This window comes from Lampetra planeri, chromosome 74 (genome assembly GCF_965212315.1).
Source record: "Lampetra planeri chromosome 74, kcLamPlan1.2.h2, whole genome shotgun sequence".
NCBI classification, from domain to species: Eukaryota; Metazoa; Chordata; class Hyperoartia; order Petromyzontiformes; family Petromyzontidae; genus Lampetra; species Lampetra planeri.
This window is the reverse complement of record NC_136179.1, coordinates 4,721,134-4,738,917: the sequence shown is the minus strand read 5'-3', so window position 1 is coordinate 4,738,917 and position 17,784 is coordinate 4,721,134. Positions and strand designations below refer to the sequence as shown.

The following is a 17,784-nucleotide window of genomic DNA, read 5'->3' as shown; positions in this document are numbered from 1 at the left end:
ATGATGTTATTTTATAGCGTTATAATGTATCGATCATAGCTTATATTGTTAGAGTTCACAACATTATAGTTTACTATAACACTAGATTGTAGTGTTATTTTAAAGCGTTACAATGTCTAGCTCATAGTTTAAAGGATATATTGTTAGAGTTTATAATGTTAGAGTATGCAATGTGAGTTTACAATTTGAGAGTTTGTGGACGTGACCTGTTTTCGTAGGACCCGACACGGATTTGGAAATAATTGCTATGATCATGTCTGAGCTGGGATGAGCGACTAATGTTTACTTTGTTTAATCATAATTGTGTGTAGGTTAGTGCAATCGGGGCTTGGTGAATACTACTCATGAATGAACTCATACTTCTTTCGGATAGAAATTTGAAATCGTGTTGGTAGAACAAGTCGCCTGCCTTTTCTTGACAAGTTTCTTATCTTCATGTGTGTCCGTAAATATACTGCTAAAATACACATCATAGGGAAGGCTGCCTTGTTGGGGAGATTTGACCAGAGGTCTACACCCATTTCAAACCTTTTAAAACAGTCTGCCTCAGCAGCAGACCATGCTGTGCCACCTGACGGACGCTTGTATTGCGCCCGAAACGTCGTGAATTATTTTATAGCTACGTGTCTTTTACTGAAATAACCAAAGAGTATATAATATTATAAACTATGAACTACAATCTATCCATTATAACTCCGTAAAATACTATTAATTGTTATAGTGTATGATCACCTAAATGGAGGTATGGGATTATAATCGCATACAAATCATTAGAATCGCACTGTGCTCATTAGAATCACAGTGTGGTAGTACGAATGGTAAGTGAATATGCGAACACGGGGGTAGGATATGCAGGATTAGAAACGAATTACAATTATTCGAATCCCACTAGCCGGATTAGAATCACACTGTACACTGATGGATGAATGTGTCGTATCAATGGAATCGAATCGCTATATACAGCATATATATATACACGTACAAAGATTATAACAATCGCACATTATAACATCTATACAATACACATGATTTAAAAAACGTATTTAAACATTTCTATTCATTTTTTTTAAAACTGAGAATGTCGTTGTCCATGTGGGGAGATGGAGCGCAGTGGATCGTATCGTCTAAGCTGCTTTTCGGAATCCGTGTGATACCCCAGTCACATCGCCTAACTCCAGTTGCAGCACATTACCCAAGCTACATCTCCCCAACAAGGCAGCCTTACCGATGCTGTGCATTATGTTTATGGGATAAAAGAGGTGTGTATTTTCCCATACGCCTTGCCCAAAAAGACTGATTGTCCGCTTAACAGCCTAGCCTGTAAACCACCATTGGTGATAGTATTGTTTGAGAGCAGCTAATAAAGTGGCTTTGGCGACTTTAATAGCTGCTGGTGGCTGGCCAAACCATGCCTCGCTGTTTGTCTCCTGAGTGATGACGGATACAAACCTGACCAAGCGGAGACCATGTACCAGATCGGATTTTGGTTACTGATGTTAGAGTGATTGTGTTGCAAGTGTGGTCACTACGCGTCTGTACGTGCTCACTCCCGAAGCTCGGCGATTTTTGGCAACGCCACGGGGCTGCATTCACTTTAAATCGAGGACAATGGAGGGCATGGGGAACGTGTTTTTCCATTTATTCAAATTAAGCGCACAATTACACACTGAGATGCACTTACATATTCATGCATGAAGCACAATGGGCATATTACACTTCGGTATGTTAATAAACATGCGGATTATACCTTCCAAAATTAACAATCGAATGCGAATATCATGAAAGACAAAGGATTGGATCCTAGGGGGGAGTTATAAGGCGGCTCAGAAACTGAGCTCAATGCCATTTCGAGAGGGAACTTGATGAGGTTGGACGCTCGACTCGTCGCTCTGCTGATCGCCCTTCAACCGCGAGACAACGCAGCCTGGCGAGCACAATTGCTGTGTCGACAGTTAGGCGACTTTGCGTCGGGAGAGTTCGTGGCGACATCTTCAGACGGGTTCCAGACATCGATATACCTTGAATCTCCAAGTAAGTGTCTATTTTCGCGGAACGTGTTCGTTGTCAAATTAGCGGGATTTTTTTGCGTCTCGCTTAGACGCGAGTGTCGTTCTTGTTTTAGCAGTTAACGAAATCTAAAACTCAACGCTAAACATCCTTGCGGCCGATAGCGTACTACGCTCACATGGAGCAGAGACGCTCTCCACAGCCCCACGCACACAGAGCCAAGAAGCAATTCAATTGCTCTGTGTGTGGGAAGTCCTTTTCATGGCCATCACATCTTCAGAGACACCAGATAACACACACGGGCGAGAAGCCGTTCCTGTGCTCTGTGTGTGGGAAGGCATTTGCACAGTCATCAACTCTTCATAGTCATCGGAAAACACACACTGGTGAGAAGCCATTCCGGTGCCCTGTGTGTGGGAAGACATTTGCACACTCATCACATCTTCAGAAGCACCAGAGAACACACACGGGCGTGAAGCCATTTTTGTGCTCTGTGTGTGGGAAGGCATTTTCACAGTCGTCAAATCTTAACAGGCATCAGAAGGTCCACAATGATAGAAAACTGAAATCAAAAGCTGAAATTCAAGGTGCTGCAATGATTCCTGAAGAAGTTTCTATCTTCGATCCCATGCAGTTGGATCCCGAGAGATGGCTGGATGTAATGGAGTGGCTCGAGAGTCAACCAGAGAGCTCGGGGTGACTGAAAAAATATTATGTCATGTGGTTATACCTTTTAATCCGTATCGAGTACTTTTTTGGTTATAATTTTGACCATTTTAGTTTTACAGTTTTTTTGTTTAATTACGTGCACAGTGGTGGTTTGTAATTTTATCGGATTACTTGCCGAAGTGGTGTGATGAGCACTGGTTGTGAAAGGTTTCAATTGTTGTCGTTCAGTGTTCCTGTTGAGCTAAAGTTGGAATGCGTCTGTAGGTACATCTTTACTCAACATTTTAAACGGTTTTTTTCAAGTATATGGCTTTTTTTGATTGGTATTAATCGACTTTAGATATACGATTTCAGGATGTACATTGATGACGCGTTCGTTGGATATATGGCCTTGACTTCAACATAGACGCACAGTGAACAAATGTGGTGAACTAATATGGAAATCATGGGGAATGATACTTTAACGCTTTGGTATTCCTGGAACGGAAATGGTTTGCATTGTACTGGAAATGTGTGAACATAGGACGTAATAAATATTCCCTTCGAGTTTTGACGTAAAAATGATTGCAGATGAATAAAAACGTATTTTTAACAAATGTTTGTCCGGTCTTTATTTTATAATGTTCCTAGAAAAACATGTTCAGAGAATTCTAGATTTGAAGCTTTCGTGACTGCAAGGAATCATCTTCTTAGGTTTTTTCGGTAAAGTCACGTAGGTAAAACATCAAAATGAATGAAAATAAAATAAAATAAAAAATCACGACGTTTCGGAGGCAACACAAGTCTCCGTCATCAGGTGGGACCGTCACAGCCAGATTAGCTGCTAATCTTTACCGAAAAAACCTAAGAAGATGTTCAGAGAATTTCAGGTGGAGGATCTCCATCACACAAGTGTGCCCTTAACCGGCAGCATCTTGGCTGTCTACCCCATTAACACGTGTTCCTTGATAGACAAATCCTAAAAACAGACAACACACGCACGTTAGTAGCGGTTAGAAGAAATCAACACCTAGCACCTTCAACTATACACATTATACATCCAACTCGTAGATGGAGCGGTATATGACAGCCTTCGCTGCTGTCGACGGGGCCAAGCAGCGAGTGTTTAACGCCATTGTTTGAGAAACCGTGTCATCACCCGGTCACAGCGCTTACCCAAACTGCATCTCCCCAACAAGGCAGCCTTCCCTATGCTGTGTATTTTAGCAGTTTATTTACGGACGCACTTGAAGATAACAATTCGTCTAGAAAAGTCAGGCGACTTGTCCTACCAACAGGATTTCAAATTTCTACCGAAAGAAGTATGAGTTCATTCATGAGTAGTATTAATAAGCCCCGATAGCACTAACCTACACACAGTTATGATTAAATAAAGTAAACATTAGTCGCTCATCCCAGCTCAGACATGATCATAGCAATTATTTCCAAATCCGCGTCGGGTCCTACGAGAACAGGGCACGTCCACAAACTTTCAAATTGTAAACTCACATTGCATACTTTAACATTATAAACTCTTCTTGGTTCTTTCGGTAAAGTCACGTAGAAGGGAAGTTAAAAAATAATAAAAATAAAATAATTCTCACGACGTTTCGGCTACAACGCAAGCAGCCATCTTCAGGTGAAGAATGAAACACTGCCAAGCTTGGAGCGTATATATAAGCTGGGTTGGAGGTGAAAGAAGAGCGCCTTGACAAAATAATTTGCATATCAAGAGGAATTTAGCATATTTATGGGAAATGCGTAGGAGGTGGGCGGGGGGGTTTCAAAGTCATATTATGCCCATGCATTATGCACGATTAGCAGCATCCAAGGTAGGGGGTAGCATTAACGAAAGGAGGGAATGTTAATAGTATGTAGAAGCAATGAAACATGTCAATGGGAGAGCGGTGAAAGGAGACCCGCAGCGGAGCAAATAATGCATTCCCTGTGGAGAACACAAGATACACAGTCAATGCCAGTGAGTGGACTGCCGTCTGAAAGTCACCGTAAACGTGAACAACAATCAGTTAAGATCCGAAATGGTTTATTACGTCATTCCAATGATTGTTGAGCCAGAATCTATCTTCTCGGTTGAAATTGTCTCTGTGTTTGTATATGTGGATCGCCTCATGAACGAATCTCTCATGGTAGCCAGATGGCTTGCAGAGAACCTCTGTCTTGGAGAAGTCAATGTCATGTGAGCCTACTGAATTGTAACAGTGATCTGCCACGGCTGAGGTGTTTGTCCTACCGTGTTTCAGGTCTGCTTTATGTTCACGGATGCGGTCCGAGACATGTCGTTTGGTTTCTCCAATGTAACTGCTACCACAGAGGCAACTTAGTTTGTAGACGCCAGGGTACTGTATGTCTGGAACCACGTCTTTTACAGACGGGACCAGATCACGGATTTTATGTACTGTGTTGAATCGGACCTGTATCTAAGAATCACACTATGCTCGTGAGTATGAAACATGTCTGTATGTAATATGCATGAATGTAATATGTCTGTATGTAACATGTTTGCATTTAATGTGTATGTATGTAATATGGACGTGGCGAACCAAGGGTGGAATATGTGAAATGGAAGGTGCAGGATCAGGATGGGATTAAAATTATTTGAATAACACTTTGGTGTTATTAGGATCAAGCTGTCCACTATTGGATGAATGTTCCGTCTCAATGGCATCAAATAGCAATATTCAGTATGAATATGTAAAATAATCGCAAAAACTCAATGTTAGCCGGTGAAATAATGAATCATTACAATTGTAATGACTCCGGACTCAGACTGCAGAGGGTTCTTTGATTTAGCATTTAACGCGGCTTAGGACCAAGGCGTCACGATATAGCAACGACGACGACGAGACAGCAACCAGCCAGCACAGCTTCAAACCTCGTTCCTCCCCCTCTCTCATTCTCGGCGTGAACCTCCGCCCACACTTGGTCTCGCCTTCCCTTCTCGAACTCTCTTTATCTTGTTGTCACCAATTGTCCCTTAGTTGACGCACTGTCTACCTGTCCCCCACTGCCCATAGAAGCACGTGTTCCCGCCGCCCCGAGTTCTTTTCATTAGCTGATTGCGCTCTGGTGGGGAAAGGTCCTCGTTCTGAATCGTTTCGCAACGTTCAGGTCCAGAATACCGAAGTATACTGGGAATCACCTGTACTTAAAAAACATGTATATTGATAACACTAAAAACAATAATAATAAACATTAAACGACAACAAATATCAACTGCTTTTATAATTAATAGCACAATAAACGAAGGTACGGTATTTAAATCTTATTAGAAGTATTAAAATCGCACTCTACAGATATGTACGTAAATTATCTGTTCAATCGAACCGGGGGTCGGATATGTGAACTGTGGGGGGTGCAGGGCAAGAATCGCATTCAATTTTTAGAATAACAATAGGGGCGTATTAGCATTTTACTGTGCTTGAATGTATGTTATGTGAAAATGCAAATCGTTAGTCTAAAATGCGAGGGAGGGGTTAAGAGGTGCACGTTTAATCCAGTGTTAACGTTTATTTTAGCATCATATTTCAGGACACTGTTGTTGATAAGAATTCGTCTGGACATGGCACGTGCCTTCTTCTACTCGATCAACAAAAATTAGTACAATGTTGGTCATAAGGGAGAACGGATGTTAGAGTGATTATGGTCACTACGCGTCTGTACGCGTTCACTCCAGAAGCTCGGCGGTTTTTGGCAACGCCACGGGGCGGCATTCACTTTAAATCGAGGACAATGGAGGGCATGGGAAACGTGGTTTTCCAGCGCTAATCCCATTTATTCAAAATAAGCGCACAATTACACACTGAGATACCCTTACATATTCATGCATGAAGCACAATGGGCACATCACAAACTGTAAAACTAAAATGGTCAAAATTACACACAAAAGTACTCGATACGGATTAAAAGGTATAACCTCGATTTGATCCTCGAGCCACTCCATTACATCCAGCCATCTCTCGGGATCCAACTGCATGGGATCGAAGGTGGAAACTTCTTCAGGACTCATTGCAGCACCTTGAATTTCAGCTTTTGATTTCAGTTTCCTATCATTGTGGACTTTCTGATGCCTGTTCATGGTTGATGAGTGTGTAAAGGCCTTCCCACACACAGGGCACAGGAATGGCTTCTCGCCCGTGTGTGTTCTATGGTGACTCTGAAGATGTGATGAGTTTGCAAATTTCTTCCCACACACAGGGCACAGGAATGGCTTCTCGCCCGTGTGTGCTCTCTGATGAATTTGAAGATGTGATGACTGTGCAAATGTCTTCCCACACACAGGGCACAAGAACGGCTTCTCGCCCGTGTGTGTTCTCTGATGGTTCTGAAGAGTTGACGAGTGTGCAAATGTCTTACCACACACAGGGCACAGGAATGGCTTCTCACCCGTGTGTGTTTTCTTATGATCTTGAAGAGTTGATGACTGTGCAAATGTCTTCCCACACACAGAGCACGGGAATGGCTTCTCACCAGTGTGTGTTCTCTGGTGACTCTGAAGATTTGACGAGTGTGCAAATGTCTTCCCACACACAGGGCACAGGAATGGCTTCTCGCCCGTGTGTGTTCTCTGATGAGTTTGAAGAGTTGACGAGTGTGCAAATGCCTTCCCACACACAGAACACAGGAACGGCTTCTCGCCCGTGTGTGTTCTTTGGTGTCTCTGAAGATGTGATGGCTGTGAAAATGACTTCTCACACACAGAGCAATTGAATTGCTTCTTGCCTCCGTTTAAGAGTTTATCCACGAAAATAAACACTTACTTGGAGATTCACGGTATATCGATGTCTGGAACCCGTCTGAAGATGTCGCCACGAACTCTCCCGACGCAATGTCGCCTAACTGTCGACACAGCAATTGTGCTCGCCAGGCTGCGTTATCTCGCGGTTGAAGGGCGATCAGCAGTGCGACGAGTCGAGCGTCCAACCTCATCAAGTTCCCTCTCGAAATGGCATTGAGCTCTGCTTCTAAGCCGCCTTATAACTCCCCCCCTAGGATCCAATCCTTTGTCTTTCAGGATATTTGCATTCGATTGTTAATTTTGGAAGGCACAATCCGCATGTCTATTAACATACCGAAGGGTAATGTGCCCATTGTCCTTCATGCATGCATATGTAAGTGCATCTCAGTGTGTAATTGTGCGCTATTTTGAATACAAACTTTGTCCTCGATTTAAAGTGAATGCAGAGAAATTAGCATGTAACTTTAGAAACGGAAGAGAGCGGCCTTCTCGACGAGGGAGTGAAACCCAATAGGTAATATTCTTTTACAGCGTTACAATGGATAGGTTGTAGTTCATAGGTTATAATATTATGTTTCACTATGATAGAGCTTAACATGTGAGAGTATACAATATCAGAGTTGATCAAACGCGACGATCAAGGGCGTCAATCGCGTGAGTGTGATCAGAGGCTTTAATCAAAGGCGTCATCCCATCACGGAACACCACCTCCCTGCGTATATCACAGCAACAGAAGCAACTACAGCAGCAACAACAGCAGCGACAACAACAGCAGCAACATCACATTTCGAGGGCGACGCAGCTACTTCCGATTCTGCTGCCCAGCTGTTTGTAGTCGGGACCTGCTCTCGCAGGACCCCAGACGTCTTTGGAAATGATTGCGATGATCATGTCTGAGCTGAGAATTAAGTCACTCAAGATTACTTTGTTTAACCATAACTTTATTTAGTTTAGTGTCATAGGGGCTCTGTGAATACTACTCATGAATGAAATCACACTCCTGTATGACCAACATTGTACTAAATTTGGTTTATCGAGTAGAACAAGGCACGTGCCACGTCCAGACGAATTCTTATCAACAACAGTGTCCTTAAATATGATGCTAAAATAAATGTTAACACTGGATTAAACGTGCACCTCTTAACCCCTCCCTCGCATTTACGACTAATGATGTGCATTTGCACATAACATACATTCAAGCACAATAAAATGCTAATACGACCATGTCCTGGAAACCATGGCAAGGTCATCCCATGAGGACTGCCTGGATGAAAACCAGCATGGAAGGGGCCCAGTGTGGGGCCGGCTATGCTAATGGAATAGTCCCGTGTGTGTGTGTGATGTGAGGTCTCCTGGCAGCAGTCATTCTCCGCTGTAGTCCTGGCATCTGCTGCTCAGCTTCATTCCCCAGCTGTGGTCCCAGTGGCACCGTCTCTCTGGGGACCCGTGTGGTGTGTGTAGCGAGTATCACGGGGTGGGTGGGTAGTGTGGTGATAGTGGTCACGGTTGGCACCGATGCACGACCACCGCCACCACCCCTACTGAGCGGTGGACCTGCCACCACAAAGCAGCACGCGGCGGAGGAGTGAGGCCATCGCTCTCGCCACTCGAGCGAGGCCCCCTCGCTTCCTCTTCTTTTCGTGCATCTCCACCTGCACCTCTTCCATCTTCTCCTCCGTCTCATCCTCCATCCCCTCTTCTTCATCCTCCACCACCATCTTCTCCTCTACCTCCTCCTCTTCCTGCGCCACCTCCATCTTCTCCATCTTCTTCTCCTCCGCTAGCACCATCTCTTCCTCATTCATCTCCTCCTCAACTTCCGGCACCACCATCTCCACCACCGTCTTCTCTTCCTCCTCCACCACCATTGTTTCCCCTTTGTACGTCGTCTCCATGTCCTCCACCACGACCATCTGTTCATCCTTTGTTGTCTCCTTGTCCTCCATCTCCATATTGTCTTTCTCCTCTCCCTCCGTGTTTTCCTCCATTGTCACCATCACAATCTCGTCCTCCTTTGCATTCTCTTCCTCCGATTTCTCCTCCTCCTCTGTCTCTACTTCATCCTCCATCATCTCCTCCTTCACCTCTTCCTTCGTCTCCTTCTCCACAACCTCTGTCTTCGCTTCAAAGGCCTGGACGAATGAGGAGGAGGGCTGCACTGGCTCAGATCTGTGAAGAGACAACACGACACCGTTCCACCTTGCTGCTACGGGAGACATCGCCATCTAATAATAATAATAATAGTTCAATTTGTAACGCGCGCAAATTTGCAGACGTAGTGGCCGCAACTCAGAGGCGCGGAGCCAAGCTCAGAGTCGCTCAAAAGCATGATTGTAGAGGTGAGTTAGTAAGTGTCTCTTGAAGGAGGCGATTGAGGTGATGCTGCGAATGTGCAGGGGGATATCGTTCCAGACTGTTGGGGCTGCCACCGAGAAGCGGCGCATAGACACGTGACCATCCTGGATCTTGGTATCGAGAGGAGGTCGTGAGTCGCGCTGCGCAGGCATCTGCCGTGTGCTGAGCTGCAAGTTGTCAATAATGAAGAAAGGTACGGTGGGCAGGCGGATATGAAGGCATCGTCCGTGGGTGGAATGTGTGGCGGATTAATTCGAGCTGAATAGAAACAGCAATAACGACATGGCCAGTGAGTGTGCTTAGTATTGGTGCTGTCATTCTCATGGCGCCAGGCTATCCTTGAGATAGGTGCAGCTGTGTCTCACACAGTCTGCTGTAGTTTCACAGTAGTGGGTGGCGTTGCTGTGCAAATTTAGCTGAATAATTTGAAGTGACATTTTTTTGTTTTTTTCGGAAAAAGTCACGTAGGTATAAAATAAAATAAATTAAATCACAACGTTTCGATTGCAACACAAGCAATCATCATCAGGTGGGAAAACCACAGCAAGAAACATTCTTGCAATAACGACATGGCCATCGAAACGTGATTTCATTTCATCTATTTTATTTCATACGTACGTGAATTTACCGATATAACCCTGTAGTCACGAAAAATTAAAATCTAGATTGACATTTTTCTATATGTATATTCTAATTGACCCCTTGCACATAATGTCCTAAGCATTTCAAATGGCATCGATATAGATCCTGAACGTCCACTGTGACGAAATGGGTGTGTATCTGTGTGGTCAATACAGCAGCAATAATAGCCAAGGCGGGAAGCAAGATCTGAACTGTAAGCGGTGAAGAATGAATGCATGACCATTTGGCCGCTTCAACACATCCATTGCATGCGATGAGCCTCTCGCATCTCTCATCTCATCGCGTTTTAAATTGGACACCCCTCTCAGTGGTAGCTGTCGCTGTGCATTACAAGGCGACTTGGCAGCTGACCTGGAAATAGGCGATAGACAGCGAAAATCTCACGGTGGATGGAGGGTTACATGGTGAAGATATGCCCACTTTGTTACATGGTCTAACCCAGAATTCAGTTATGAAAAATAAATCTGTCCACAGAATAGCGGAATGTACACGTGGGGTTTGCAGTGTCTGTGAATTTTGAGAGCGCGACAGGGCTTGAGCACCTGTGCGTCACAGCAACATTGACCTGGGTTTGATTTCCACGTTTGGCCACATTCTCCGTGTGGATTATGCAGCCCCCTGTTCTGGGAAGGTTCTGCAGCTTTCTCCCTGTTACTGAACCCACACAAGCAATGCAAATCGTTCAATTTGGATCGCAAACAGTAGCAACTTTCTTGCAAAATGCGAGCAAACTTGGCAGGATCCTCCTGAAAAAAAGTCTTGAGACCGAGTAAGGCTGATGCTGCGTGAGAAGCATGGCAATAAATAACAAAAAATAAACACACAGGGGATGCACACGCAGAGTGGTTTACCGTGGTTCAGCGACTCCGGAGTTTTCTTTATCTTCTTGGAAGCCCTCTTCTCCAAAGCTCGGAGCAATTGGGCCCCACACAGGATTGGAGGATGTGGCGGCCGTGGCGGTGGTGGTAGCGGTGGTGGCGGTGGCAGTGGTGGTGGTGCTGCTGGTGGTATCGGTCTGGAGCCATTGTCGCTCGATCTTGGCGAGGCGCTCCTCCTCCTCGAGGCGCTTTTGCTCCACAAGACGCTTCTCCTCCATCAAGTGCTCCTCCTCCTCCTCTTGACGCTTCACCTCAACGAGGCGCTTCTCCTGCATGAGACGTTTCTCCTCGAGGAGCTTCACCTTGCGAAGGCGCCTCTCCTCAAGTCGCTTCTTCTTCTTCTCGAGACGCTTCAGCTCTATGAGACGCTTCACCTCAAAGAGGCGATTCTCCTCCATGAGGCGCTTCTCTTCCTCCAGATGCTTCTCCTTGAGACGCTTCACCTCGCGAAGGCGCTTCTCCTCCATGAAGCGCGTTTCTTCAAGGAGGCGCTTTTCCATGACGCGTTTTACGTCTTTGAGGATATTATTTCGAAGGCACTTCTGCTCCGTTTGGTGCTTCACCTTGGCGAGGCGCTTCACCTCATTGGGGCGCTTCTCTTCCATTGTGCATTTCTCCTTCGCAAGGCGCTTGTCCTCCTGGAGACGCTTCACTCCGCTGAAGTTCTTCACCTCCCCAATGCTCCTCTGTTCACGCGAAGATAAGCACATGACTATTCAGACATGCACACTCAGGACAAAATATATTCTCGCAGGCACACAAACATGGACGGGCACATAGACAAACAAAAATGCATACTGGCAGATCTATGTCTGGATGCAAACATGCACATTAACTCATGGCATGACGTGATGATGGAGGGATGGAGTGATGGTGTTGGGAGATGGTGTTGTTATATGGAGAGGTGAAATTGTGGAATGTTCTGGAGAGACGGTGCCTTGTGATGGTATTGACGCTTTATGAGGCTCTATGATATTGTATTGATTCTAGATTTGAAGCTTTCGTGACTGCAAGGATTCATACTCACGTATGTGACTTTACCGAAAAAATCTAAGAAAAAACTTAAGAGTCACATACGTGACTTTGCATTGAGTTGGTGGTGGTGTGGTGTGATGAGAAAGGTGATGTGAAGAGATGATGTGGTGATGTGAGGTGTAGTGATGTTTTGGTGCAATGGTGTGGGAGTGTGGAGAGAATGTGGTGTTTGACTCCCATAGACCCCATACACACCTTTAGGGAACGATTTTCATAGCTTTGGCCTGGGAAAGGGTCCACTTCATCCATAATGTCCCCCCACGTGGTCGACTGGCGCCATGACTCCCGGGCTACGGAAAACAAAATTAATTCAAAGGACGAGTAATGTATTAGAGAACGAAGCACGTGGAGATTCACACAACTAATTCTGAGATCCCTGTAATTACCTCTTACCACATAACATGACCTGCTGTTGAGAAATATTAATCACATGGCAAGTAAACTTTACAAGTAATATTTTTGTAAGCATGTTGAGATCATCAATTTCATAAAGATGAGACCCCCATTTAAACCAATATGGCTGAAACTCAGTTATAAATCCATGCTGTCTGCTACCCTTGACCGTTTACCTCTTCCCATCACCACCAAACCACGTCCACTAAAAATAATTAATCAGGGAGCTGCCTCCTCTGCATAAAAGCCACGTGCTGCAGGTATTTGGGATAATTGTTTTTTTACCTTTCTATCTGGCAACAAAACTGACACCTTTTTACAAGGAGTCATGTTTGCATAGACCGCAATACTTGCATCATAATACAATCAAAATACATACCACTGATAATGTGCACTGTCCTTGAAGTTGATTGGTTCACACCCGAGACAGCTTTCCTTAGAGCTTAGTCTCACATGGGTTGGACCAGATGATGCCAAAAGGCGCACAACTCAAAGACAATGCACCATCAGAGTATGAGAGCTCGGGGTGAAGCATTTACACCATTGGAACCTCATTTGCAGGTAACTGGGACTTACCATCATAGTCCTCCAAGATGTCAACCCACTTGCGTTGTCTGTCCATGTTGTTGGGAAGGAGTAGTTTCTGTTTGATGTTGGAGGGCCTGGGGAGGTTGTAAAAACGCTCAGATTTATTAGCCTTTTGAATCACTCATCCTCTCAATTATTACATATTTGACCACTCGCTGTACCAATCAAATCAATTTCGTGCCGTTTGTTTTACAAGTCCACTCACTCGCTTGTTTGCCCACTCACGCGTGCGTCAGATCACTCACTCATCCACCCACGCGAACATGTTTAATCCAACTGCCTATTGCATTAAACATAATCGCCAGACATAACCGTGATGTTTAACCTCTAATCCAGACAAGCATGTTGATGCACAGCCCATTTGTATTAACCGACTGCTTGATAAAGGCCCCCCTATGTCTTGTAGGTCATTGGGGTCAAATGACCGTACACAAATTATTTGTTATAACCCGAGAATGACGTCGTAGGTCACTTGATGTCAGAGGTACCGCCCATGTGGCTGTGACGTCACAGATAGGAGACGTCTATGGCAGCAGCTAGGGTCTGAACTAAAAGGCAGACTCCTCCCCCGTGTTGGATAACATTCAATACATGCAATGCAGGGCACAATTATGCAGGCAATCAGAACACAATCATTATAGACATGTTAATCATATTATATGAGATTTAAACAGGTCAGTTATGAACGTTTTAAATGTTGACTTGCTTTGGGTCTAAACAATGACAGTAACAGTAACATATCAGAGCATGCCAAGTAACCTAACTAATAGTCCTAATTTGGTTGCAGAAAATCAAAATACCAGCATACACAAAAATAATTAAGCTTTAGTTTGTAGTCAAAACGTGCAATACAAATAAACACACATCGTCAACAGGGATGCTCTCACCTCGTTGAGAATTCGCTCTGCAAAGGCTTCTTCTGCTGCTGCTCAATCGTGCGCATTCCTCTCGACTGCGGGTGGAGGCGTGGCTATGACGTAACAGAGGTGACGTCACTACAGCGAGGCTCCGCCCCCACGCGCTTGGCGGGCGCTCCACGTGGTGCAGTGCGGGTGTTGTGCGTCACCGGAAACAGCAGAGTCCTCGGTTCGACATTAAACATTTGCCCCCTCGCTTTGTGCTGTCTTTGATGTCGCCGTTACTGCGGCGAGGACTGAAGCGATGCCTGGCCATCAGGCCTGGCATATACCTAGGCCTCAGGCTTCATATTTGTTCGTAGTTATTTTTTGTTTAATTGGAATTATTCACTTGCATTTCATTAATTACATTTCAAGCGTATAAACACCATCCCATTGGTTTATTTAGTTTTAAATTCAGGTTTGTAGTATAGTTATTGATCTGTAGTTATATTTAAGTGAGTGAGGTGGTTGTACTAAGTGTGAATTTGAGTTACATGTAAATTATTATTGTGTAAAGGATTTGTCTGTGTGCAACTATCCTGGCAGTGGTAATATGGGCTTTTTATAATTAAGTTGTTAATGAGATTGTTTATTTGTATGTGTCTGTTATCTACCTCTGTGTCAGGTTACATATCTATGTTTGTAGCTGTGTGTGTTTGTTATTTATGATGGGTGGTGATGATGATGTTTCTTGATAATGGATGGTGGTGATGATGATGATGATGGGTGGTGATTATGAAGGGTTGTAATGATGATGGGTGGTGATGATGTGTAGTGATTATGATGGGTGGTAGTGATGATGATGGGTGGTGGTAATGATTGAGGAGGTTATGATGATGGGTGGTGATAGTTATGGGTGGTGATGATGATGAGTTGTTGTGATTATGGGTGTTGATGATGATGGATGATTGGTGGTGGTTATGATGAAAGTTGGTTGTGATGGTTGGGTGGTGGTGGCGACGATGGTTGATGATGGTGAGTTGATAGTGATAATGATGATAATGGGTGTTGATACTGATGGTTTGTGTTGATAATTATGGGTGGTGATGAGTAAATGAGCAACCACCCGACACATAACAGCAACAGAAGTAACTAAAGCAGCACCAATAACAGCAGCGACAACAGCAGCAGCAACAACACATTTTGAGGGCGACGCAACTACTTCTGATTCTGCTGTTTCTGGTGCTCGACTAATTGTAGCCAGGCCCTGCTCTCGCGGGACCAACCCACACGTCTTCGGAAATTATTGCGATGATCATGTCTGAGCTGAAAATTAAGTGAATAAACGTTACTTTGTTTAACCATAACTGTGTGTAGGTTAGTATCTGGGGGCTCAGCGAATACTACTCATGAAATAACTCGTACTCCTTTATGACCGACATTGTACTAATTTTGGTTGATCGAGACGAACACTGGATTAAACATGCACCTCTTAACCCCTGCCTCGCATTTACCACGAATAATTTGCATTTACACATACCATACAGTCAAGCACAGTAAAATGCTAATAAGACAATATTGTTATTCTAGGAATTTGAATTCGATTCTAACCCTGCACTCCCACAGTTCGCATATCCAACCCCCGGGTCGATTGAACGTCAGCTTTCTTTTATATGAGCAGATTGCGATTTTAATACTTCTAATGAGATTCGAATACCGTATCCATAAATTGCCTAAATATGAAAAGGTGTCATTAAACTCGCCACCACCCACACACTCAATTAGTAAGGTTTGTCACGTAAACCGGACATGCTAATTCGTTACTAGTCCAGCACAATGGTGTGATGGAGAGCCAAGCCACAACATTTACAATCTGAGTACGACGTTTCGCCAGTAATTACAACAATCTTCATTAGGCGACGGCCAGTTTTGTGGAGAAGTGCTCCTGTTTCGTTCCGTAAATAGAGAGGTAGATGTGATGACAAACGTGTGTGCTCTTCTTGCGCGAAGCGGGGGAGGGGGGGTGTTAATGGATACATATATATATGGCTATGGGTACCCATTACCGTTTGGGTTATTTACATGGTAATCAACGTACATTAGGCATGCGAATTAAGTGAGCCCATTGTCCTTGTGCTTCCTGTCGATTGTGTGTACTAAAATAGCCGTGCCAACGGTAATCCCAATTGAAGAATAGTGACCGGAATAGACATGCTTTAGTAACGAATTGTCATGTTCTGTATTAGTGACAATCCTTACTATTTTCATGTGGCGGGTTTAACAAAATATATTTTTTCCTTGCGCAATTTAACCCACAAACCTGTTCGATTGAACATATACTATACATATTTATTAGCAGAGTGCTATTCAATACTTCTAATGAGATTTTAATACCGTACCTCCGTTAATGGTGTAATAAATTATTAAACCAGTTTATAGTAGTTTAATGTTTAGTGCTATCGTTTATAATGTTACAGTTGACATGTTATAGAGTACATGTGATCTCCAGTCTACTTCGGGATTAGGGACCAGAATGCTGCGAAACGATTTATAACGGGGCCATTCGCCTCTAGGAACATGTTTATGGGGAGACAGCCAAGATACTGCTGGTTAAAGGCAGACTTGTGTGACGGAGATTAGCGACTACTACTGAAGAATTATCTATCATTTATGATAGAATTTGTCATAATTTTGGTTGATTACGGAGAACAAGACACCTGCTATGTTGACGAATTCTTAGTACATATAGTGTACTTACCTATATTGCTAAAATATCGTTAACACTAGAATAAACTTGCAGTTCTTAGCCATCTCATCACGTTGCTTCAAAGATGCTCTAGGTTGAGTGTCCTGATGTGGTCTGAAGCATTTACTGTGATTAAATTGAAGCATTCAAAGCGGTCCACAACCCTGAATTGTGCAGCTTGGAATAATGGAGGATTTCGCATTAATTTTGTTGTTTTTTTTTAACCTGAGGCCATAATTAGGAGGTACATCACAAGCGAAAGCGATAGTATTTGCCAAGAATATCTTCATTAGTCGAGAACGAAAGTAGGAAGTTTAAATGGTGTCATATACCGCCTAATTTTCGAGTTGGATCTTTGGGGCTGTATAATGTGTAAAGTTGAAGGTGCTAGGTGTTGTCTTCTTCTAACAGCTACTAACGTGCGTGTGGTCTGTTTTTAGGATTTGTCCATTGCTGCTGTTAGCTTTGTCGTGCGCATTTCTTGTTGAGTTCTGCCACTTTAGTGTTGCAGTTTGTTAAATAATTCGCCACGTGAGCGTGATGTTTTGCTTAGTGGGAATTTCGCTTTGTTAAAATTTGTGATTGTTATAATAATTGTAACGATTCATAAGCTCATGAGCTTATAATGTGTTTGTGCGTCAATTTATGAATAGAAAACTGTCTATTGTTCTTCGATACCATTGAGATGTAACATTCATCCAGCAGTGAAAATCGTGATTCTATAACGACCGTAGTGTAATTGTAATGATTTTAATCCGATCCTTGCACGTACACTATACATACATATGAGCAAAGTGCTATTCTAATAAGACCACACTGTGATTCTACTGCTTATAATGAGATTCTAATACCTTACCTCCGTTTAGATCGTTCTAAATTAAAACACTAGTTTATAGT

General features: G+C 43.7%; 1 protein-coding gene across 1 annotated transcript in view; it reads right to left on the bottom strand.

Annotated features, from left to right (window-relative positions):
• Positions 1–6,340: 6,340 nt before the first annotated feature.
• Positions 6,341–17,784, bottom strand: part of LOC144737843 (uncharacterized) — a 66,904-nt gene continuing 55,460 nt past the window's right edge. Inside the window, exons 8-9 of the mRNA XM_078620715.1 lie at positions 6,744–7,341; positions 6,341–6,389 (exon numbers count right to left, since the gene is read on the bottom strand). Coding sequence (XP_078476841.1) covers positions 6,341–6,389; positions 6,744–7,341 — 647 coding nt within the window. The remainder of the gene's footprint in view (positions 6,390–6,743; positions 7,342–17,784) is intronic.